The sequence below is a fragment of the Eucyclogobius newberryi genome, unplaced genomic scaffold, assembly GCF_026437365.1.
Source record: "Eucyclogobius newberryi isolate DKJ021-1_F unplaced genomic scaffold, fEucNew1.0.hap1 SCAF_1, whole genome shotgun sequence".
NCBI classification, from domain to species: Eukaryota; Metazoa; Chordata; class Actinopteri; order Gobiiformes; family Gobiidae; genus Eucyclogobius; species Eucyclogobius newberryi.
Genome location: NW_027315723.1, coordinates 41,512,125 through 41,538,462, shown reverse-complemented (window position 1 = coordinate 41,538,462; position 26,338 = coordinate 41,512,125). Strand labels below are relative to the sequence as shown.

Here is a 26,338-nt window from a genome sequence, read left to right as displayed (position 1 = left end):
GCATCTGGATAATATCAGACTTGCTGGCCCAATGGTTAGAGACACGGCTATACTCTAAGCGTTCGAGGGTTCGATTTCTGTACAGGGCTTTATTATCTCAAGTTTAAAAAAAAAATTGCAGTCTAGATTGTTTTGGGATGAGTTAGCTACATTTTTGCTAATACAAAGTCATGGTATTAACTAGTTTCAGCCAAACGGAGTGAACATAAAACTTAGGATTAGGTTTAGGGGTTAAGGTTAGGGTTAAGGGTTTAGGGTTAAACCCAGACCCATGTGATTTACATTTTCACAATTCTTTGTTTTACATTCAATGCACGCCCATTTAAATTGTTTCTCAGCAAGACAACACCGCCAGGAACTCATTGTTTGGTCCTTGTACACATCAAATGCATCGTAAACTTAAGGTTTGGACCCAAGAGTGAAAATTATTGATGGATCAGCAGAATTAGCGGGACCGTTCGCCATGTTTACTACGGTCGACACCTGTTTACTTCCGCCCGGCTCCCGCCATGTCGTCCTCGCCATGTCGTCACGGGCATTGTCGTCACTTCCTCCTTTCCAATTCCCTATATGACCTAGTGCCAACCCTGTCCAGCCTCGGCAAACTCCTCCTCACATCCCAAGCGCCTTGTGTTGATGTTTCACAGATCCCACAGGTTCCTCACTGCTCCGTTATTTCACTGTCTACGATCCCATTTTCCCCTGCACACCTCCCGAAAGCTCTGCTCTAAGATGTCCTTTCAGTACCCGCAGGCTTTCCGCGACGAGGCTGTGGTGAGTGCACATGCTAGTGGGTTAGCCTAGCATGCTAATCTGCCGGCTGCTGCTTCATTACGCTTTCCTACGACTCTTAATTCATTCCAACCGGCTGCTTTGTTAGCATGCTATTTAGCTTAGCACTGTCAGACCCGAACTGTTGACATTTGCATATTCAGGATTGTGGGCTACTACTGTCAAATATGTCTTTAGTGTAAAATGAGGGGGTTTAATTGTGTGGCATAGCTGGCGTTTTCCACAAGTATTCCGTGTACTAGTAGTATTACTTCTTCTGTAGGTTGACAATTATCATGGACAAAAAGTAGCAGATCCCTACAACTGGCTGGAGGATCCGGACAGCGAAAAAACACAAGTAAGTTTTATCATTTATAAGTATATTGAGATGTTTTGAATGGGTAAAGAAATAAGAAAGTTTAGGGATTTATCTGATAATTATTAAATACTACTATTTAATTGTACTGATTCGCTCTATCTTTCTCAAACCAGCATGTTCAGCCATGTAAAATATATAATATGTTTTTATGTAATTGTCTTGAAGTGTTTATTATACAATATATTGTTATGTATATTACATTTTATATAGATTATTGCCAGTATCTACATGGCATGCTCATTACAAGCACAATGTGTTACTGGGTGGATTTGTAGTTCTCCGCAGTGGACAGTGCTCTAGGGCTGCACTATATTGTATTTATTGCAATATGGTTGTTAAATACTGCAATATTTATATTATTGCATTATATGAATGAACTGTTTGACACATCTATTTGTGTTGTATTGAAAATAATTATGTTCATGCTTTAATGATTTGTCATAGAAAAAGATGCATGTTCAGAATGAATCTTTTTCTGCAATAAAACACTCCTGGACAAATGAGGATTACACAGACTTGTTTTGTAAGATAGATTTGTCGAACTCTAAATAAAGATATTGCAATACTGATACAGAGTGGGGCCACAAAATATACACTCATAATTACAAACAAAACAATCATTTATTAGTTTGACTATTGTTCAATCTATTTTAACCCTTTCACAGGCTTTTGTCACAGCTCAGAACCAGCTGACGTTACCGTACTTGGAGCAGTGTGATGTCCGGGAGCTGTTCAAAGAGCGAATGACAGAGCTGTACGATTACCCCAAGTACAGCTGCCCCTTCAAGAGAGGGAGCAGGTGAGGAGAACACTTCTCTTATTCGTCTGCTTAGCTATGCAATACTATTTTAACAAAGGAAAGACCTTTTTCAAAAAGGCTCCAAACTAATAAATGTTTAACTTTTGTTTTACACGTGTAATATAAACTCATTGTGTGTTTCACATAATACTTAGGATTTACTATTTGAGCACTCAAACAGTATGTGAAACTCATCCCCATCACGATAAACCAAGTACACAAACAAACAAAAAATTATATATATATATATAAAAAAAAAAATATTTGTTCTACTGAAAATTCACTGACGACACAGTCCAAAGCTTTATTGCAGATCCAGAAGTATGCACTGGAGTGTGACATGTAACCATTTCTATTGGATATTTGTGTTCCATTATTTCAGCTTAGTGCCCCGTATCCATTCCCCCCTTGAATTTAAGGCAAGACATGTTATTTATTGAGCACAAATACTACACATTGCAAATTCAGTGCTTTACATAAGTACATTGTATTTAAAATCCTTTCATTAATATGCACAACCAGATCTGTTTTGAGCCTAGATTTGATAGACACGTTTATGTTTCACAATTTTCCACTATAGCTTGTAGATACTGAAAAGTTAATGATATTGTAATTTTTGTTGTGAAGAAAAACAAAATTAGAATATTGAATATATTGTCTATAATTGAAGCTAAGGCTAAAAATAGCCGAAAAAAAGAGTTGCTCACCCCTGTTTCAGACTGAATTTTGTGAAATCTGTAATATATTATGCGTGGCAGGTACTTTCACTTCTACAACACTGGGCTGCAGAACCAGAGCGTCATGTACGTCCAGGAGAGCCTCGATGCAGAGCCCACAGTGTTCCTGGACCCAAACACCTTCTCTGACGACGGCACAGTGGCACTACGAGGTACACACAGCTCACTATGGAATAATACACTTTCAGAGTGAATAAAAACACTTTGCTTGTCTATGGTGCAGGCTATGCTTTCTCGGAGGATGGGGAATACCTGGCCTACGGCACCAGTGCTAGTGGCTCTGACTGGGTGGAGATCCGCTTCCTCCGGGTCGACGGAGCCGCGCCTCTGGAGGACCGGCTGGAGAGGGTCAAGTTCAGCTGCATGTCCTGGACCCACGACGGGAAGGGGCTCTTCTACAACTCCTACCCGGACCAGGAGGGCAAGAGCGATGGTACGCACCCCCATTTGTCTAGTTTTTTGAGATATGAGCAAACATACAATAATTGTGTTGAATATTTTTTTGTGTTGTGTGGTATAAATATATGTAATGGCTCAAATAGTCAATAAGGCTACAATATTTAAAAGCTAAATTAAGGAAATACATAGGATATTTACAAATAAATTCATAACACTTTTTTATTCCTGATTCCAAAAGGAAAAAGTGAAGTGAATTGTCCTATATAGTCCATAGTTATTACATGACAGTTTTCCCCTCAGAGACTAGAGTTCAGCTGAACAAAAATATGATTTCAAATCGGTGTCAAGTAGTGAAGATTGGAGTGTTTTAAACGCTATTTTGAACACAAAAGCATACATTTAAAAAGAAAAATAACAGGATCTTGTGTAGATTTATTTTCAGTTAATGTGAAGCCCACTCAATGTAGGGAGGAGTACTAAAGAGGAGTTGAAATGCCCTAAAAGCTACGAAATAAGAAGGAACCACTGCATGGTCTCTGTTTGTGACAGGCCAACTTAAATTGCTTGTAATAGAAGTAAACGTTTCTCTCCCCAGGCACCGAGACCTCCACAAACCTGTTCCAGAAGCTGTACTACCACGTGCTGGGGACCCCACAGTCTGAGGACGTTTTGTGCGCAGAGTTCCCCGAGCACCCCAAGTGGATGAGCGGCACCGAGGTACTTCAATCTACTGTCAAGCTGTATTTAGGAGTGATTTTAAAGTGAAAATAAATAAGAGGATGTATCCAAACCGTTTCTCGGTACTTTTGGTATTACTTCCACCAAATACAAACCTGCTGTTGTGTGAACGGTATTGTGATGTAAAACGGTGTCGTCTCCTCTGGCCTCGGCTGCAGGTTTCAGACGATGGGCGCTACGTGCTGCTGTCCATCAGGGAGGGTTGCGATCCTGTCAACAGACTCTGGTACTGCGACCTCGGGACAGAGCCTCAGAAAATCACCGGTAAGAGCTGCTGCCTTCACAATCACTCACAAACATTGACTTACCTTTTCTTACCTAAACGCCTGCAACACAGCGGGTTTCACAACGGACCCGATGCATTTGGTATTATAGAAAAAGCTTCAGTTGTAGTCATCTGGACTCGGTTAGAAGAAAAAATAGACGTTTCGACTCTCATCCAAGAGTCATTGTCAATAGGGAATTTAGGTCGAGAACTCAGATATTTATACTATTCTGTGGTAAGTCCAGCCCATTGGGCGGAACCTTCCTGAAGTGGAACGAGTTTGTTGTTTGTTTTCAACCGAAACTTACCCTATTGTTTCTACCGAGCTAGCCTATTCAGCCCTTTAATGGGCTATTAGTATCCCCTTTGTCTTTGTGAGACCCTGGCTCACCCACCCCGAGTACCTGATTAGCATCTGAATGTCCTGGTCCTCTACCTCTCCAGGGGTTCAAGATCCCATTGTAGACTACAGGCAGGTTGAATCTTAACCCTCCATTTCTGTTTAAAGAAGGTCTTTCTTTCTTTTTTTTAACAAAAATAGCTTCCTTGACTCCTCTTTCAAACCATCTTTTTTCTCTGCTTAAAATCTTCACCTCACTGTCTTCAAATGAGTGATTAGAGGCTTCAAGATGAAGATGTACGGCGCTCTGTGGTCCTGAACTAGTATTTCTTCTGTGCTGATACAGTCTCTTGTGAAGAGGCTGTTGAGTCTCACCTATGTAACGTTCTTTACAACTTTCCTCACTGCATTGGATAGAATAAACTACATTGCTCTGTTTTTGAGTCGGCAACTTGTCCTTAGGATGAACCAGTTTTTGTCTTAAAGTGTTCCCTGGTTTAAAATAAACAGGGACTTCATGTTGTCTAAAAATTCTCTGTAGTTTTTTCCGACAGTCCAGAGACATAAGGGATAGAAACACCCTTCCTTCTCGGTTCAGTTTCCCTTTTGTCCTGCTTCTTGGTTCTCTTCACTCTGTTGAGTGCCCACGCGGGGTAACCACTGGCTGAAAGGGCATTTCAGACGTGTTTTTCCTCTTTCTTCTTGCCCTCTGAGCTGGTGGGCACACCTTGAGCTCTGTGTTGTAAGGTTCTGATCACACCCAGCTTGTGCTGTAGTGGGTGGTTGGAACCAAAGAGCAGATACTGGTCTGTGTGTGTAGGTTTCCTATATACTTCTATTTGGAGCTTCCCGTCCTCCCCTCTGATCGTGGAACAATCAAGAAAGGCCAAGCGTCTTCTCTTGTAAACCTGATATGTGGGTCCACCGCATTGATGTGCTCTGAGAAGGCTTCCAACTCATGTTTCTTGATTGTTACAAAAGTATCATCTACATAGCGAAGCCACAGCTTTGGGGCAATGCCTGAGAAGGAAGCCAGTGCCTTCTCAAAGTGCTCCATGTACAGGTTGGCCACTATGGGAGAGACGGGCGAGCCCATGGAATCTGTCTAACATTGTCCCCGGAATTGAAAGTAAGTGGTGTTCAGACAGATGTCCAACAGTCTGCATATGTGTTTAGGTGTCAGTTTGGTCCTTTCCTGTAGGGTGGTGTCTTCCTGCAGTCTGATCCTCACTGCAGCTACTGCCTCAGAGGTTGGGATGCAGGTGAAAAGGGACGCAACATCATATGAAACCATGAGGTCATCTGGGTCTAGTTGGAGATGTTTCACTTTGTCCACAAAATGATGCGTGTTTTTCACATGATGTTCCGAATTCCCCATCAGTGGAGCCAATATAGTTGATAAATGCTTGGCCACATTGTAAGTGATGGAATCTGTGCTGCACCTTTTTTGTGTATTTTTGGAAGGCCATAAATGCATGGCATGGCTTCCCCAGGATACAGTCTGTAATACAGAGGACGGTCTATCACTTCCTCTTTTTCCAGACTTTTGTAAACAGTCTTCTACACGACCACATACGAACGCTTGAAAAGAGATCCCACCAGTGGCTACTGGTGGGATCTCTTTTCAAGCGTTCGTATGTGGTCGTGTCCTCGAGGAGGGTGTGGACTTTGGCTTCGTAATCAGCTGCGTTGAGAATCACAGTGCAACGTCCCTTGTCTGCAGGGAGGATGTTGATGCTGTGATCTTTTTCTAGTGCTGAAAGTGCTTTTCTCTCTTCAGATGTGATATTTGAAGTCGCTGTGACACGTAACCTCAGGTCCGCAGCCTCCGATTCAGTCATTTTGTTGTTCCTAATTGCAGTTTCAGTGGCTGTGATGTAGTCATCTGTAGGGATGTGTTTAGTGGTTACAGAAAAATTGAGCCCTTTAGAGAGCACGTCCTTTTCTGCCTGTGTCAGGACCCGATCTGATAGGTTCTTAATCCAATTGTTTTTGCTGGTCACTAATTTGTCTGTCTCAGTCCTAATGTCTAGCTGATCTTTACCTGCGTTCTTTTTGTTCAAAAGAATGTTGAACTTCTTGATTAGGCGTTCTTTGCTCTTCCTGTGCTGTGCTTCTTGTGCTGTCTGTGTAAAATCCAGCACTCTTTTGAAAGCTTCTTCAGGGAGTATGCTGGTTAATTTCCCCTGTAAAGTTCCTGTTCTGTCTTTCAATTTATCAATTCTGATCCAGCACTCAATTCTGATCCAGCACTCTTTCAAAAGAGTGCTGGATTTTACAGACGGCACAAGAAGCACAGCACAGGAAGAGCAAAGAACATTATATGATGAATAAATGAATAAAACAACCCAAAATAGCCTTATGACATTTTATCTAAGATTATTTAATTTAGAAATTATTTATTTATTTATTAGCAATAGGGACGTCAAGATTATCCTGTTAATCGATAATCGTGATGATTCCGGTCACAATGTCATTATAAGAACTGTAAACTAATAATTGTGACTATTTTCTAAGCAAATTAAATCAATTAAATCTAATCTACACTCAAAAAAAGTAAACCTTAAATGTACAGCACTTTTTATGTTTATCACAAAAAAATTTACTTTTGCATTCAGAAAGTTTGATTTCATAAAGCTTGTCGTATATATATCATTAATAATCGTTATATTGTGACGTTTCTTCCCACTATAATTTTAACGGTAACACTGACTCTATTGTCCCGTCGCTACTGTCGTCTCCACAGGTCTGTTGCCGTGGGTGAAGCTCATCGACAACTTCGACGCAGAGTACGAGTACGTGACAAACGAGGAAACGGTGTTCACGTTCAAGACCAACCTGGAGGCTCCTCGATATCGCCTCATCAACATCGACTTCTCCTCCCCGGACCCCAGCCGCTGGAAGGAGCTCATCCCACAGCACGACAAGGACGTCATCGGTGAGAAAATGAACCGTGAACAGACCAGATTTCTCTTGATTAGATTGAGTTCCGAAACGTTTTTGTTTCTTTAAGATTGGTAAGAGAATATTTACCGTACTGAACCATTCGGGAGATAACGCTCTTTGTTGTGTGGTCCCTCCGTCCTGTGCAGTGTTTGCGACGTGCACACACTGCAGCCTCCTGTTCGTGTGCTTCCTCCACGACGTGAAGAACGTGCTGAAGATGTACCAGCTGAGCTCCGGGGACGAGCTCCGGACCTTCCCCCTGGACGTGGGCTCCATCGTGGGCTTCACCGGCCGCAAGAGGGACAGCGAGATCTTCTACTACTTCACCTCCTTCCTCTCTCCAGGTATTTACACTAAACAACACGTGGTACCAATAAAACTCTCTTTTTATGTCCTTTTAAATTTAAATGTTGTTGACCACTAGATGGCACTGCAATATTACATTTTTGAATCATTTTAGCAAGACACACTTCCTCACATACATAAAGTGAGTGTTGGTTTGCTCTGCCCCATGACGTGTGTGGGTTGACTCTCATTTCCAAACCCACATCTATATTTCCCGGATTGTAGTAAGTTGTAGCTGGTCGTTTCCCTCTCCAACCCAAACAAAAGAACCGTGTCCTTCTCCTTCCAGCCATCATTTACCACTGTGACTTGACCCAGGAGCCTCTGCAGCCTCACGTTTTCAGAGAAGTCACGGTCAAGGGCTTCGACCCCGCGGACTACCAGACCACACAGGTAAGGCCCTCTTCTACGGGCTTTATCTAATGTGTTTTCATGCTTATTGTAATGCACGTGTATCTGTATTGCCCTCCCCTCCCAGGTGTTCTACCCCTCTAAAGACGGCACTCAGATCCCCATGTTCATCGTGCATAAGAAGGGCATCAAGCTGGACGGCTCTCATCCCGGCTTCCTCTACGGCTACGGAGGCTTCAACATCTCCATCACCCCCAGCTACAGCGTGTCCCGCCTCATCTTCGTCCGGCACCTGGGGGGAGTGCTCGCTGTGGCCAATATCAGGGGGGGAGGCGAGTACGGGGAGACCTGGCACAAAGGTGAGGAAGGGTAACGTGTTTGAGTGGAGTTCGGTGCTGAATATTCAAGCTGCGAATAGATAAATCAGTCAGTTATCTGCAAGAAGAGGACCTACAGGCAGGACACAAAAATAGTTCTACTGTTTATGTATTCCTATTCCTGTATGTCTTTTTCTTTTGCGGTAAATATTATAAACGGTGCTATTCTATGTTCCCAGATTAGTCTTTTCCTCCAGTGACGTCAGGATTGATTGATTTTTGGGCAAACACCCCTTTGAGCTGTACGACCGTACAATGAGCATCGTCCTGCACAGAGTCTTTAAACTATAGTCCTGAACACGACACGGACACATGGTGTAACATGAACAAAACAGACTGTAATATTTAGCTTTTGGCCAAAGGAGGCATCGCAGATATTTACATATTTACAGAAATGCTTTTTAATACCCTGAAATGAATACATAAATAAAAAGGTAGAGTGTTGTTTGACTTGAAGTTGAGTTAAATGCAAACGAACAGAGTTTTTTGTGAATGGAGCATGGGACTAATCAGTGTTCCTCTTGTGGTTATGACTGGAGAAGGACATTTTTTAAAAGAATCTGCCCCCACAAGCTCCTCAGAGGTTCAGTACCACACACAGGCGGCCGGGCATCATAGATTAGAGGTGTGAAAGAACCTTCACATGACATAATCTGAGAAGTTCCCTAAATACCTCCTGTCCACAATCATAAACTATGTTCCGGCTCAGTCCAAATAAAACCCTGTCGAAATACTTTTAGTGCAGAACTTTGGAAACCGCTCTTGTTTGTAAAATGTGCTCTATAAATGAAGTGGATGGAATTAGTCCTGCTAAAGTATAAACCGTGTTGATGTTTTCCTCTGCAGCGGGCATGCTGGCCAACAAACAGAACTGCTTCACCGACTTCCATTGTGCGGCCGAGTACCTGGTCAAAGAGGGCTACACCTCCTCATCCAAACTCACCATCAACGGAGGGTCCAACGGGGGTCTGCTCGTGGGTACGTGTCTGTGGCTCAACACTGTCCTATATTATTAGATATCATTGCTTCACATGATTCTCAGTCAAACAATGTCTGGTGCTCCGTCAGTTGCTTCCTCGTTAGACACTACTCACTGATTCTCTCGTTGTTGTTGTGTGCAGCGGCGTGTGTGAACCAGCGCCCGGAGCTCTTTGGCTGTGCCGTGGCTCAGGTTGGGGTCATGGACATGCTCAAGTTCCACAAGTTCACCATCGGACACGCCTGGACCACAGACTTCGGCTGCTCTGAGGACAAGGAGCAGTTTGAGTGGCTCATCAAGTACGTGCTCACATACGGAAATGTACAAGCAATTAGGGCTGTCCAAATATACATATACCTTTATACTTATCCAGCACAAACAAAGAGGAAAGTGGAACAGGGAGAGAACAAGACCAGGTTTATATAATGCCTTAACCTGCAGATCAAGGACACACACTTCTCAGTTCAGGCCATGGCTCATGTTCAGCTCCTTCACCTCCAGACTCACTGAGCTGCAGAGGCTGCACTAGCACAGATGCATGGCTGATGCAGGAGCTGGTGCTGGTGCTTTAGGTAGTGACACATCAGAGAGAGGACATAGAGGTTTAACCACTGGATTTCAGCTTTGAAACTGGCAACACAAATGAGACTGTGAGGCTCATTCTCACTGGAAAGAACCAAATTAGACATCAACAAATTAGAAATGTCCAGTGTTTTTGTTATAAAGAAATCAACATTACATTACGCTACTTTATTTATTTTTATCTTTATTATTTTTTCCCCTCCATCCCTTGTTGGGTTTTGTCTATGGGAGTTTTTGTTTATAGGAGATCTTCTACTAAAAGTGTTTTTTCAAACTTCCTATAAGTGATCTGTTCTTTTCTTCTGTATCTACCTCTGTATCTACCTGCGTTGCACCAATGAAATTTCCCCATGTGGGACAATAAAGGAATATCTTATCTTATTACAATTAGTGGCACACCGATATGGAAAGGTGAAGCTGACTCTCTAATATTAGCCTGATATTGTACTTTTAACAAAGATATTTCTGGAAACTAATTACTTTTTTATTCCAAAATAAAGATAGAATATATATAAAAATGTTTAGAACCAATTAAATCACATGATATTCTTTTCTTTGGGGAGAAAAGGATGAAGTTTGATAGAGCTATCATTTATTTAGCTCTATGTTTAGATATAGGTACTGTAGCTATAGGTATGATATGAATATTCTTTAATAGATTAAAATGAATTTCCTGTTTCATTTATATTATTTCTTAGACTAATGTCTCTCTGAACCCTCCGGTCTCATCCTCGTGTTGCTCTGCCTCCTCGTGTTGCTCCGCCTCCTCCTGTAGCAGCAGCAGACACAGTCTCTCCTCCTCAGACTCTGATCACACTCTTCTCCTTCTTTAAATGTCCCATATCATGCAAAATCCACTTTTCAGAGCTTTTAACCTTCACCTTACAGTGCTATTGGGATCTCATATATGTACCCAACGTGTTTTTTTTTTTTTTCTTTTTTTTTTTAAATTACTCCAGTCTTTAGCTAGTCTCTATCCTTCTCCTCTGATGAGCAGACGAACGGGGGTTAGCCTGCGTAACCCACCCCGTGTGAGTTATGGAGTTATGCAGCACGTTGTTTCAGCCCATCCTCCAGGAAGTACCTGTAACACGCCCCCTCCATGGTGGTTTTATGGGTGTTGCACAACACTTATTATTATCAAAGATGCACTCAGAGTAGACTACAAAACAGGAATAATAGCATGATATGGAACCTTTAAACACTCAAGTTTCATGGAGTAAACGTGTCTAAGCTGATTGTTTTGGAGAGAAACTCGTCCAATAATGTCTGAAAATGCATTGTGTTTATTGTGCGTCGCAAGTGAATTCATTGCGTTTATATTTAATAATAAATTTAGTCTGAAACTTTTCTAGAGCGTTTAAAAGTCTGTAACTTTGTCACGTCTGTGTCTTTTCCCTTAGAATAAAGACAGGATTAATGTTTATAGTGTTAGATTACAGCAGCAGAAAGCCTCTGTCCAGGAGCTGTTGTTTTCTTCCTGTTATGTCCCGCAGGCTGTGAATTGTGAACGATAAAAGCGCTTGTTCTGCCCCTCAACCTGGAGTCTCATGTTCCCAAACCCCAAGTACAATTCTACAGCCCCACAAACACTAACAAATACCTCTTAACAAGCATGTATTTCTGATCAATAATCTTTGTCTCCTGTTGGTTTGTGTTTGTTGCCAGTATACTGTATTAGCTTCTCTGATTAGCGTCTACCTTAGCTTCACCTTTTAATTCAGCAGGAGGACCAGCAGAGTCACTGTAAAGTTAAAGTCAATAATGAAAGGGCACGTAAGGAGTCACTCGTAAACCAATCAGAGAGCTCGTAGTTCACTTTTATTATCAGCCAGGAGGACCACGGTGAGCTGAGAGGTTCATTGCAGAAAGCTATACATTTTACAAAAGGTTTTCCTAAAATTATTCCTAAATAAATACATACAAATACTTTTAAAACAATTTTAAGAAGAAAAAAAAAATAATCAATTGATTTTATTTATTTTTTTTCAGATCATCTTTTAAACATAATTTTAATTGGACAATTTGCAAATTATTGTATTAAATCATGCCACTGTTTAGAGTCGACCAGAGGGAGCCGAGCCCATAGAACCCCTTAACTTCATAGAGTTCAGGTGTTCAGGGGCACCACAGTTTTATCTGTTACTACAGTATTTTTAAACACCCATTTAAAGGACTTTAACACCGCTTCACTGACACCGTCCTCACTCCTCTCTGCGTCCTCTGCAGGTATTCTCCCCTCCACAACATCCACGTGCCCGAGGGGAACGGCGTGCAGTACCCGTCCGTGCTGCTCCTCACCGGGGACCACGACGACCGCGTGGTGCCCCTCCACTCGCTCAAGTACATGGCCACGCTGCAGCACGTGGTGGGCCGCAGCCCCAAACAGGCCAACCCCCTGTTCATCCTGGTGGACACCAAATCGGGCCACGGAGCAGGAAAGCCCACCCGCAAGGTCATCCAGGAGGTGGCCGACACGTACGCCTTCATCGCCCGCTGCCTCGGCCTCTCCTGGGTCAAATAACACACGCCCGCCATTTGATCAGGTACAGCAGCGTTTGGAAAAAAGCGGTTGCGTTCACGACATTCTCGATTGTGACGCTCTTACATTCAGATGGAGAGCCAAACACAGACCCACACAACCTTCATCCTTTAAGTTCTTTCACAAACCGATCTCTATTGTCTCCTCAAACTAAATTCATGATAAATAAAGAAATCCACGGATAAAGCGGCAGAAAATGGATGGATGGATAAAGAAATCCTCTGTCGTGAACACAACCTATTTATTAGACACGGAGACGAATCCAGCACCAGGATGGAGGGGAAATGTGCAATCAAGTATTTGTGTTGTGTATTATTCACTCTCGGTCTTCAAATAAGCAATATTTTATGAAGTTTACAAGACATTCATGTTCTCAGCGACGTTTAATCCCCGTTTCTTCTCAGTTCGGACGCTCCCGCGACCTCAGCTGTACCTAATAATATGGCCACTGTGTGTATCGTCATATTTGATACTGTTCAAACAAATGGAGCTTTTGTACAGAAATGTAATCCTTTCATTTCATTCATCAGGACATTTTAGCTGTCAGGTTTACAGCTCATTACTTGTCCATAGATGCAGACATTTGATTATACAATTGTGGGCTGTTTTTCTTTTGTTAAATGCAATTACCATCAAATACAGATTGTATTTACCTATAATTCAATCTCAATTATCACACTTACACATTGCATAACTTTAATTCACTCTACATATTCGACTGAACCTTCTCCATGATTTTAGTTAACACTATTGACCTAGAATGCTCTTGATGTTTCAAGTGGATCCATGTTTTTAGCTCAGACTGGCCTGACAAAGTGCTAAGCTAAAGTTAGTTACACACGTTACTAATACAGCCATGAAGATCTTTCTCCAAGTGGTTTAAACATATTTATTTATCAGGCTGGCATTAATATTGAATATCTTAATGTGTCAATGAAATACTGGTAAAAGAACAGTATTAATATAGGGTTTACGTTTGTAGAAAACAGGAAAAACTGTTTGAAAGAAATGCCTAAAATTGTGAGTGAGTAAATGATTTCTACCTCTAACGCTTGTGCTGTCTTTAAGGGAACAGGACACGATCACAATAAACCTTTTAAACACGGCTGTGGCTTAGATTTCTTTGTGTTCTGCTATGGATGACTGTAGGTTATAAATGCTACTTTGGGCTTAAAGCGGCGTACACACTGGATCTGTTTGTAAAGGCTGCTGTTTGAGGAGGACACAGCCTAAAACAGAGGGAATCAAACTCTTGACGTTTAGTTGAACAATTAAGGTCTGAGTAATAAAATTGCTCGTGAAGGTGAAGCCGAAAATGCTTTTGCTTAAACACTTTCAACTCAAAATATAGCTAGATCTGAGGTGTCCAAACTGTTGTTGACCCTCAGCTCTCCTGAGTGGACCCAAATGACCATAAACTGTACTTTTTACTGAAAAGTACAAATAAATATGATACAGACCTAATTATAGCAATAATGTTAAAAGCCGTATTAAAGGTAGGGTTCAGTCAAAAATACAACTATCAGAATAATTCACTGTAGTGACCACCAATGGCCTTCTGTGAAAGACATTTGACCACCTGAACTAGATAAACTACATCCAAAACTTAGACATGGATTTTATTGCTCTGATTCCTCTTTGAACGCATCAATAAAGGACTTAACACTAATCCATGAACTATGACAAACTATTTTAAAGTTTTATTGTAGATTGCAGGGGGATTGGTTCAGTTACAGCATTTCCATTAATATTTAGGACCATTTGTGATGGTGTATTGTGTTCTTTTGAATTTAACTTGCACTTCTATAAAACGTGATAATGCTCATTTCAGAGCTTGTTTGTTTTAAGGCATACATAACTTTTATTGTTTCTATGTTTTTTAAATCCCTCAATGTCTCAAACCTGATATTTAAATAACATGGGATTTTTAAGGACTACATTTACTTTTGTAATCGGCCGTTTTTCCCGCAGACCATTGTGGCTTCTTTAAACCAGCCTCACAACCTCAAAGATGATCTCGTCTTTCTGAAGCTGAGGCTCTAGTGCGCTCTGTCCTTGGGCAAGACACTTCACCCACTTTGTTCAAGAACACTGGTGTGTGAGTGAGTGTTTGTGAAAGAAAACGTGGGCATTGAGTGCAAATGAGCCCATAATAATCCGATGTTTCCGGCATTTTTATCCTGCACTGTCCCCACCAAATAAAACACAATAAAAGTCATCAATCATTAAGCCATTATCACACAAACAAAACATTTTTCTTTGACTGTTGAGATTTTTTTTTAATTATTTATTTGCTACGAGCAGCAATTAGTTTTAACAGAAATATAAAGCAATAAATGTACAATTCACTCTGATGCAATCCCCACTTCGTCCGCCAGGTGTCTCTGTCTCACGATGTATCCGCACGTGCTGCCGCAGAGGAGGGCGGTTGAGAGCTCGGGTGGTCTGGGATGGTGGTCTCTCACACAGAGAAGGGCCCCACGTGGATTATTCACCGTTAATGTTCTGTGTCAGGGACCAGAGGCTCCCGCCGCCCCGCGCGCTCTGTGGCCGCCGTGCACGCAACGTCAGGGGGCGTCATCCGTCACCATCAGCGCAGAGCAGGAGGGAGACGGGAGGGAGACGGGGCTGAGGAAAACAAGCATGAAGGCCATCGTTAATTATGTCAACGCAAGGAAAAGATGATCTACTTATGGCAGCAGAATGATCACTGTCCTTTATGAACAGAGCCTTTTAAATTGAGCACATTATAAACTCTGGGGGTGAAAGTCAAGTACATAATGTGATTAGAGTTAAAAACAGCCACAGAATTATAAAATGTGATGAACAATGGCAGTTTGGGCAAATGAAACCCGCTCAGGTACGTGAGTGATATCAGAATATAGTTGGCATTAATAATTGTTTTTCACATTAGTATTATTTTCATGTAGGAGATAATGAAAAACACTTTTAGATGAAGGCAAAATCCATTTTTATTGTTTTTACTGGACAAAGAGCATTCAGAAATGTTGACCCCACAATAGTTCTTACCACAAATTACAACCTGCTTTTTGTGAAGCTCGAATACAAGTTTGAGTAGTCGTAAAACAGTCGTTTTTTCTGTCCCTTGTAATGAAGAATCAAGCTAACTAAGATTTCTTCTCAATTCATACTATTCTTACATTTTAGACCATAATGTCTGTTAATGATTAAGTATCACGGTCTACTTCTTTTTGTTTCTTACATTCTGATGACCGGGCATTTGAAAAGGTCTATTTAGACAGTTTATTCATTTTTATTTTAGATGCAGTATGATAATCACATTATCTGTGACATGAAAAACGTGACATAAGATAAGATAAGATATTCCTTTATTGTCCCACATGGGGAAATTTCATTGGTGCAACGCAGGTAGATACAGAGGTAGATACAGAAGAACAGATCACTTATAGGAAGTCTGAAAAACACTTTCAGTAGAAGATCTCCTATAAATAAATAAAAACTCCCATATTAAGGCCTATTACAATATTTGATGTATGTGAATATTTCATGGTTTCATAATATTGTCAAATGGTCTTTTGTATGATTCTTATTTATATTAGTTGTAGGCCTACAGTCTGATTATTATATCATAATGGAATCATCTCACAAAGCTTTAGTGCAAAAAGACTTTCATGTGAAATTAAAATGACCACATTTTACTGAAACCATTTAAAATAAGGGCCAAGTGCATATTTGCAGATAAGATAAAAATAAATAAACCATAGGCTATTTGAAAAGTTGCTATAGGTGACCGTAACCCTAACCCCTAACTAATAATTAACCAAATACAAATACATTTGCATTCTTAAAACATGGGCATGTGCTGAAACAAAAGAAGAAACTTTGTTGGCCTCATAAATAAATGTAATTATGCTATGAATATATATCCCTAAAGGAAAAGGTGTTGTGAGACGAGCCTAATTTAAAAAGTTCATAGTCCTACAACTAAAATGGACTGAAGCTCTGTACCGACCACGATAAATACAATTACCATTTTATTAAGGCACATGGAACTTTTGCTAAAATTAGTCTATTACATGAATAGAAAATGTATGTGGTTTAGGCCTGCTTTTTGTATATATATATTTTTGGTCATATATAAAAGTGTTTTTCAACAAAAGCCTTAATGTAAAACCAGGCCCAACTCAGGCTCCTCCACATCTTGAACTGGACACTTTCTCATGTGGATGAATCATTTGTTACTATTATGATGACGCATGGACTGGACTACATTTATCTACTCAGCCAACATAAAAGTTAGAACCTATTTTATTTCATAGCCTATAGAAAAAGTGAATTTCCATGAATATCCTCAAGTAGGCCTAACTTGTCCATGCAGTGCTGCTGGTAACCGCAAGATAAAGCAGATTGAACAGACGCAGAATAACCATGAAGTATTAAGTTATAATGACTCATTTAACCTCCAGCATAAAATGTGGCCTAGTAATTTTAGGCAAGCTCGTAGGCTACATTTTGGACTGGAATAGATTTGTTGTTATAATATATACTGCATGTTTGTTTTTCATCTATTTGATTTATTTTTTTTATTTTTTTTACCTTTATTTATTTGGAAAAAAAGCTTCTATCCTCTCTTAACTATTGTTTTCCACTGTGGCGTCAAACCGCGTGTTGCGTCACATAACGTCACTGCCGAGCGGAACCAGCAGGGGGCGTTGTCCTCGGTCTATAAATAGCCCCGCGCGCCTTGGAAACAGAAATCAGGTTCAATGACAAATGATTAGGCCACGGCTCGTCCCAGTTTGGCCCAGTTTAGCAGCAGCAGCACGCCTTTCCTGACGCCTTCAAACGCGCGCGGCACAAACGTGAAAGGAAAAGACAGCGCAACTCTCTCTACAAGACTATATAATTATCATAAACCACTTAAGCAACTATGAAGCCATTTTAATCCCGCAATTCCCCTCGTATTCATTATTTTTCCGTCGAGCCCTGACGCATGCGGTGGCCCCGGTAACGATGGTGACGTCCCCGGGCTCCGATTGGGCCGAGGCATGTCCCGCGGAGCCAATGAGCTGCGCGCACACACCTGTTTAAAACGTGACGCACCAATCACAGCGTGCCATTCGGACTACGAAAGAGGCCGGCCTAAAAGAGCCGTCGCGCGTCAAACCACCACGCGTCCATCTTTGTCCCCAAAATAAAAGCCTGGCACGTTGTTTGGAAATGACTGGGAATTAAAAGTGGTAAAAGGCTGTGCTCTTGTAGGCCCACGTGGAGGTTACACCGGGCCTGTGCCTCTGTAGGCTGTTCGTATCCGACGTTTAAAGCAAGACTCCACTAACTCTTATTTATTCTTATTTTTTCTGTGTGTTTTTTGGTCCGTTTGATCACTGCACTTTGTCTCTAGATTAATATGGAACATTGCAACTGTTGTTTAAAGATCAGCCGTTAAAAGAAGCATCTAAATTTGATAAATCCTTGTATATAAGAGGATTTGTTTACTTTACCATTATTATTAGTATTATTTGTCTATTATTATTAGTATTATTTGTCTTTTGCCAGCTATTTTTATTTTTATTATTATTTTTATCTTTATTTTTATTTTCTTCCCTCCATTCCCTATTATGACAGGACCTGTTTACAGGAGTTTTATTTATAAGAGTTCTTCTATTAAGAGTGTTTTTTAAACTTCCTATAAATTATCTGTCCTTTTCCTCTGTATCTACTGCGTTGTAACACCAACATTTCCCCATGTGTGGACATTAAAGGCATATCTTATCTTATTGATATTTCATTCAACAAGCCCTTTTTATTGATATTTTAATTCTAAATAAATTAGGTGACATTAGAATGATTTTTTGCACACAATTTCAAATATTAAGAGGTCCAAAATCCTCTCTGTAAATGTTTTGTATCGAATGTGTCACCAAAATGAAGCTAGAAATTTAATCCTGGCTCTACACATTTTCCGACTTCTAAAATATGTTACATTTTGGCAATTTATAAACATAAAAAAAAACGTTTAATGCTCTTTTTCTTAAATTTGCGTTTTCAAATTCCATCCATTTTCTACCGCTTGTTCCCTTTCGGGGTCGCGGGTGACTGGAGCCTTTCCCAGTGACTTCGGGCCTTAGGCGGGGCACAAATTGATTTACCTAAATTTAAAAATGTTTCTCTTCCTCCTGTGTTTTGTCTTCAGATCTGCTTTTCTGTCTTAAACACTCCACTTGAATTGTTGAGTTGTTTCTTGTCCATGGACTGAAGTTGTAATTACCCTGCATATTACAGTCATAGTTTGTAGGTTGTTGTCATTTTAAAAGTCTTAAAAAGTGGCCCTACAATAAATAAAAAAAGATGTAGCCCACTTAAGAAAGAACATTCAACTCGGAACTATAAGGAAATGGGTTAATTTTCCTGCATCTCACAATCACAAGTTTGGTAGAATTGGAACTGCCAAAAATGCAGATGTTTGGCCCTTGTTATTGGTAATATCTCTGTAATTACAACCTGTCCACATAAAGTAAAAGTTCAGTACCTTCTCTGTCAATATGAATAAAAAAAGTGAACTTATTCTTTCACAAATGCTTCTAAAATGGCATTGTTCAATCACAGTGAATAAATAATGAGAATGTTCAACATCTGTGGATCATAAGTTTGGATATCTCTTTCCAAAACATTGACTCTCACATAGCCCCGCCCTCCATCTGCCCATATTACTTAGTTGGTGTTGATTCTATTACATCACCGTACAAAAGGAAGAGTAGCCAAAGATTGTACTAGTACAAAGTAGTGGTCCATAACACATAAAACCGTTAGACGTCACATCTGATTTACAATTTGGAAGTTAATGTAATTGTAAGGACAAAACCAGGACAGACGGATAGACAAAAAATGTATTAAATCTTATCTGAAGGAGCGGTGCAAGAAACACAAATGTAATATTTTACAACATTTGTTCTTAAGTAAGAGCCTGTTACTCTGTTGAATGAGGAGCAATCTGAAAACTATGAGTTTGGAGGACAATTCTACACACGTATTACCCACTTGCCTCATAATCAAACCTCTTCAAAAATCACAACCGCTGGAAAACATTTGTGTTCAGTTGAGCTGTAAAGAATATTGGGCTGTGGTGGTGAAAACGTGTTGTCAAGCTGCAGGACCATTTTCATGTCGCCATTGAAGGTAAAAAATAAGATAGAAACGTGTGAGTCTCTGCATGCCATGCCTAAGAGACACTTTTAAAGTGTGTAAACAAACAAGCCTATGTCCCAAAAGTGAAGCAAAACATAATGTGATTTCAATATCAAAACGGCGACACAGAATATGCTCAAATATGAAGTGATTTTAGTAAGTAAATCCACTCAGACACATGTGAGTGAAATCAGAGCCTGGTTTAGCCTCCACAATAGTTTTCATTTCATCTACACATATTTCCACTTCTGAATATCATTCATTTATTTTGTAAAGAGATGTACATTTGCATTCAGACATTTACATTCACATTGAGAACTGAAGTCTGTCATTTGTAGAACAAATGTAGATGTTCTACTTTGTCATTTTGAGCATTCATTTTAAAGGCCCTTTTGGCACAGCAATATTTAAAAGATAAATGATGATAATAGCCTAAAATGTGTAAATAGACACAAGCAAACCTAAGTTATTCAAAATATAGATACTTATTAAGTGGCCATATGTTTATGGTTTCAAACGTTGCAATGCTTTGCTTCCGAGCCAGGTTCCTGGAGCAGTTCCTGGTTCCTGGAGCAGTTCCTGGTGCAGTGCCAGGAGCAGTTCCAGGAGCAGTTCCAGATCTGTGACATGGCCTCACAGTCAATCTGGAGTGTCACGTTTAAACAAATCTGCCTCTGCGCTTCTCTTCTTACCGCGCCGCCATCAAATATTCATCCATGGAAAAGCTCTTTGATTCCACTTGGCTTTCTGCGCCAGGTTAAAGTTAAGCGTAACATGTAACGGGAGCCGGAGCGCGCGCACGAACCCGGCACGACAATCCGGACTATCCACGGTCCAGGACCACAGCGGCCCCGGGGGGACACGAGTGAACCGGTGCCTGCCCTTATTTAGACAGCAGACATGTCCGCTTCCTCCACAGGTGAGTGCGACGCTCAACATTCAGTAAACCTGGGCCTTTTTATCATCTTAATTTCACCCCAGTTTAACTGGGAAACAGATATTTTATCACATTTGACGACTCGGATTCACAGTAAAAAAATGACAATTACTGGTGTCTTTTTATTGTCTAATGTTTTATGGACAATGCGCTGTTACGCACAGCGATTGCAAAATGTCTTGTTTTTGACGCTTTTGTCGCTTGTAAATGTGAATGTTGTCATAATCTAGCATTTATTTATTCGTATCTCCAATGCTTGTTTCTATGGACTGTCAATGCTCACACAGAAAAGGCTTTGCAACGTCCGGTTCCTATTTTATTTCTTTAGTTTGTGCGCTAAAGTTAGTATAAACACAACCCTCGAGTATAGCACCAGCCCCAAAGGTCGATTGAAAATATCAGTGGGGGTGGGTAGGGAATTCCCATCTCCCTCTAACATTTTGGGGGACAACACGTATTAAACAACAAACTTACCTCTTTTGCACAAGGAGAAAAATAAAGACACATAAAAAAGTCCTGGAACCGTCGAAAAACTGAATGTTGTTCCTATTGTGCGCGGTCGTTAAGACGCACCGGCCTTTCACGCGCATTCCCCAATAACCTCCCCCCTCTGTGACGTCACTGATATAGCCATTGTAAGTTATCTGGTCTTGTTTACTCCTGTGGGGGATGTGCGCGCGCGTAGCAATCGTAAAAGTCTTTCAAATGACGCGTAAAAAGGCGCACGGTTAAAGTCACTGTGCACATTGCAACTTAAAGGCAGGTTCCCGCAGCCTAATTGGAAAGCATCATGTAGTGTTTAACCTGTTTTAGAACAATTATAAGTTATTCTTGTGCATAAGAAGTTGTTTTCCCGACATTATTGCGTGGTTTTAGACGCGCTTTGAGGTGTGTGAACGCATGGAGAATGGCGTGGGACGTGTTTTGGTTAAGTTTTTTACAAGGCTTGAGTGGACACGTGGTGGACTCCAACAAAACCGCTTTACATTTTCGTTCATGTGAAATATTTGCAAACGAAATATGCAAAATGAAAATGGGAAACCTATAAAAGTTTGAAATTGTAACTGTAGTTTGGGTGAAACGTTCCTGGAGCCTGCATCTATTAGAACATTAAGGCCCCGTGCCTCAAAATTAACAATGTCTGGGGACACCTAGAAATGAATTTGTGTGTTTTTTTGCAATTAATAAAACTTAAAATATCTATATCTTGTACAATGTGTGAGCCAGGGGGTCATGGAGTGCACACAAGTCCCCTTTTTGGTCGTGTTTACCCCCACCTTGTCTTCAAAAACACATTGAAGGCTTGGTGACTGGAATGCATGAAGTAAACGAGTGACAACAGCGGTTTGAGGGCAAGAGAAAACAGCCTTAAACGAACTCGGTGAACCCTTTGAACTGAAAAGGCAGAAACCGGCGGATATTTCCTGCGGGAGACGGTCGGGTGGCAGTGGGGGCTGGGCGAGGTTAGCTAGGGTGAACTGAGCCAAAAGCACGTCTCCAAAAACGCGCACGACTCCACGGTCCTAGAGCCATCACGAGTTACTCTGGAGTGGATGATTTGGTGGGAGGATTTCTGTTGAAGTAATGAGAAAAGTTATGGGTGAAATAGCAACGGGCAAAGGGGGTTTGATGAGACAGAGTAAGCAGTGATCTGTAAAGCATTTGGTGAGTATTGAATAGATGTAAGTTTTGCCTGATTTGTGTTTAGAAATGTGATTCAGAATGTGACACTTTGATTAGGGCTGCAGCAACTTATCACAATAATGGTGCCAACTGACTGTTGGAATAATCATTTTTTACTAATATTTTGTAATAAATCGGTGTAATCCCTCATTATCATTATCATTTTTAATTACTGGACTATGAAGCACTTGCCAAAAGACTGAATTATTATTACACAGATAGTAGCATTATTAAATCAACATGTTTCAACCTTTATTTAGTTAAATATCTATAATCGAATAATAAAATTAAAATAACAAAAACATTGCAGACTATAGTCTATCAGGCTACTAAAATAATCTTGTTGCAGCCCTTCTTGTGATAGCTTTGCCTGTTTCCCCAAATATTGACCGAATGAAGCATTCATACCAAAGAACCGAACAATAATCCAACATTTCAAAACTGCAGGCGTTTTCTTTTTTTAAGACCTTTTGAAGTATAGGCCTTTTTTAACTTCTCATGAAACAGCACTATTTTCTGTAACCACAGCTGGGATCAGTCATTATTAGTATGAACGTTGTTATGTCTGAATAATAAACTAAAATATAAGTGATATTGTAATTATCTTTAAGTGTTTAACAGCAAAAGCGAACAGCCAAATAAATGAATTAGATAATAATCCCCTGTTGTCTACAGAGTCCTAAATGCCCCTGTGTCTCTATGAGGGTTTCAGACCTTTACCAACTGATATTCTTGTGTTAGTTCAGCAGTTCAGATTCCAGTCTTCTCTCTCGATAAGTCAAGATTAATTGTAATTGTATTAATAATGTTATGTGAACATAAGGAAATTAAATGGGCTGAAAATAGTCCTGCAGTAAAGATGTTCATTAGTCTAAACCTGTTCATTCAAAAACCTCTAGAGCTGAAGGTCTCAACGGCGTCTTAGTGAATCCAAATCTTTAATAGTCGATTTATAGAGTTTGCTAGAGATATGGGAATGACATTTTAGGTTTATTGAGACTTTTTTACACACAAATGTGAAATTCTCTAGTTGTTTTCTGTCTTGTTTTTGCTTGAGCTGCCATGAGTCTGACTTTCGATTGCAGTTTGGGTCATATACATTTACCGATCACTGAGAGTCGACTACAGCCCTAAAAACCCAATGTTTACCATAAAGTTGATAGGAAACCAGAGTTTACTAGTAACAAACACAACTGTGATTCTCATACTGATCTCCCATGATTTTCAATTACATTTTTACCAGTTTTTGTCAGTCAAACCAACTGTTTCTTCTACCAAATCTTTTACCCACAATCCTCTCTGATATTGACCCTCAGTCGGTTAGGCATCCAGGATTTAGAGCTGGCAAAAAGTTTCCCTATAATGTTAAATTTTAGCTTTATCATAGGACTAGGAAATAGGACAACAAATGTACAACAACGAAACAAACAACGACAAATACTTGTCTTATAATATTGATTTCTTGAGAATAAACAATACAGGCGTAATTATTGCCGTTTAAAAATAGTAACATTTCCTCCTCCAAAGTCTGAACTCCAAACCATTTGCTTTTACTGCCAGAGGATTGTGAGGCCGGTGAGCCAAGCTGAACATTGACCATTAGAAATCTAGATTAGAATTCAAGTAAATGTAGTAATGAGTATGAGTAGCTTTAGCGTTGACGACTGTAGAAGAAGTGTCAAATGTAAAATCACACATCCAGTGGTGATGTAATGGTCCTGTTATTTCCCCTCATTTAGAGCTTAGTACCAGGCAAAACCAGCACGAGGAGACGGTTCATTTTGTGTCAGAAAGAAAGCATGATTGAGTTTTAAATAGATCCATACAAACCTACACAATTTCAATGATATCTTTAAGTAATGCAATTGATACATTATGTTCCACTCACTTTTAAGGGTTCAGTAAATGTTCTAGCTGTTTAACTATAATGACGAGACAAGATATAAACTGTGAGTTTTTCATTTGAAGAGATGGGCCCTGTTACCCTGTTAGTGCACGTTCATGTTTTTAACATCAGAATCAGAAAAAGGTTTATTGCCATTGCCAGGGAATAAAAACAAGTTTCACAACTAGAAACTTTCTATGGAGAAAAAGTGAAACATGAAACAACAATATAATAGCAATATATATATATATATATATATATATATATATATATATATATATATATATATATATATATATATATAATATCAGTTAATCAGTTATTGTTTTTGCACTCGTGCTGTCAGTATCACAAATGAAAAGGTGGTTAACTGCATTATGTCTTAGATAAACCTTGGCGCTTAGAGACAGACAGAGAGGAATATTACTTGACCTGGTGAATGGGAGTGGAGGTTTGCATGGTAGTAGCTTTTGAGGCAGAGGCATGCTGTGATTGGCTGACAATGAGGAAATGAGGTCTTCCTGCTTGAATTTCGGTATCAATTTAATTTATTGATGTCACTAAATAATAACTTGACCTTAATTCGGCTTCGTAACTACTAAACTAAGGTGTTTAGATATTTATCAATTTATTACTAAGATTGACTCATTCTTAATAAACAATTACTTCATTGTGAATTGAGTCTTTGTTAGTGTTTTATTAAGGCTTTGTAGGTGGATATTCGACTAGAGGTCAAAACAGACCTCAGAATCTATTTAAATCCTCTGTATCTTAACTTTCATCAGTACATATTATTATTTGTATTATTTTACCCCAAAATGTGTAGACTTTAAAATAGTAAATTGTCTCACCAACACTTTGACACAACAAGGGGGACTTTAACCAGGCTGTGGTCTGCTACCGTCATCCTGAAAGATTAAATACAAGACAAAATCCACACACACAACAACAGAACGTTCAACTGCCAAAGACTGTTGAAACTCCATCTTGTAAAATTATGTAATAAGAAAAATACTTTTCTTTGGACAGTATTCTGGTCTTTTATGGTCTTCCATTAAACTTTACACATTGCTGTTATATTTGTGAGAACACATTACATAACATAAAGTTACTGTTCTTTATTCACTTTATTCTTTTATACTTTGAATGGATTCATTTATATGTAATACTACTACTCCTTCCATGTTATGCCTTATATTTGGATACTTTTTGTAAGTTTTACGCAACTCTTTGTAGGTTAGCTTTGAACTCGTGTTTATGTCACATTATTTTGACAATACTTTTCCTCTGGCGCTGCAAACTGAGGCCTACTCCTCCTCGCTCTTCAGGCTTCTTCACAAACAGGCCTTGTATGGGTGCGGAGGGCGGGGCCAGGGGGCTGCGTTTCCGGGGGGAGGAGCTGCGGGCCTGACAGGGAGGGGAGGGGCAGAGATGAGTGCTTGTTGTTGCATACCTCTACCATGTTTTTTCTACCTTTCCCCCCACACCTCCTTGTTTCTGTTGTAACCGGGAATAACCCTGTGAGAAGCGGAGGGCGGTGGGACGCAGATAACGCACGTGTGGATGAGTTCTGCTCCTCGGAGGTGGAGAGAGAGCAGAGGGTGTTGTTGTTGATCATGTGCCTGGCCTTGGGTGACCGCGCGAGGGGAAGGAGAAACGCAGGGTCTCCCTAGGGTTCCCACAAAGCTGGAAGGGCACCAAATATGTTTGAGCTTAAGGGGAAAGACTTCTTTCTGAGTTTAAAAGTTTACAATTCAAACATTTTTAAATGTGCTTTTACCCAAGGGCTGAAGTAAATTGTAAAAAAAAAATATATATATATAGTTTTTAAGAGTTGTGGGGAATTATCAAATTGCGAAGCATACTGTAAAATATAATGTTGACCACAAGGTCCTATTCAAATTTAAATTAGTTTTGATAATGCATTTTGAGAAGAATGGACCTTTTGTTAGCCTTGTGTTTCGTTAGGAAACGTTTAGCATTAACATCTTCTACAAGATCAGCATTGGAAAATATATTAGAAAATATTAGAAGTCTTTTTAAACATTACTCGCAATTACTGAAACCCAAACAACAGTAAAATCCTTAATTTACTTTCATCAAGGTTATGTAA

At 40.0% G+C, this 26,338-nt stretch overlaps 1 protein-coding gene across 1 annotated transcript; it reads left to right on the top strand.

The window, feature by feature from the left end:
• Positions 1-586: 586 nt before the first annotated feature.
• On the top strand, positions 587-13,654 carry prep (prolyl endopeptidase). The gene is made up of 14 exons (XM_072446643.1): positions 587-774; positions 1,055-1,129; positions 1,816-1,949; positions 2,708-2,838; positions 2,910-3,119; positions 3,681-3,802; positions 3,982-4,087; positions 7,175-7,366; positions 7,521-7,718; positions 8,009-8,112; positions 8,198-8,429; positions 9,294-9,425; positions 9,569-9,725; positions 12,238-13,654. Exons 1-14 carry the CDS (start codon positions 637-639, stop codon positions 12,530-12,532), a joined length of 2,226 nt encoding a protein of 741 aa, XP_072302744.1. The 5' UTR covers positions 587-636; the 3' UTR covers positions 12,533-13,654.
• Positions 13,655-26,338: the final 12,684 nt, after the last annotated feature.

Coding starts and splice junctions, on each gene's coding strand:
- prep (XM_072446643.1), top strand. CDS start 637: ATGTTTCACAGATCCCACAGGTTCCTCACTGCTCCGTTATTTCACTGT. Junction 1,950..2,707: donor CCCTTCAAGAGAGGGAGCAG/GTGAGGAGAACA, acceptor TATGCGTGGCAG/GTACTTTCACTTCTACAACA. Junction 3,120..3,680: donor CCAGGAGGGCAAGAGCGATG/GTACGCACCCCC, acceptor TTCTCTCCCCAG/GCACCGAGACCTCCACAAAC.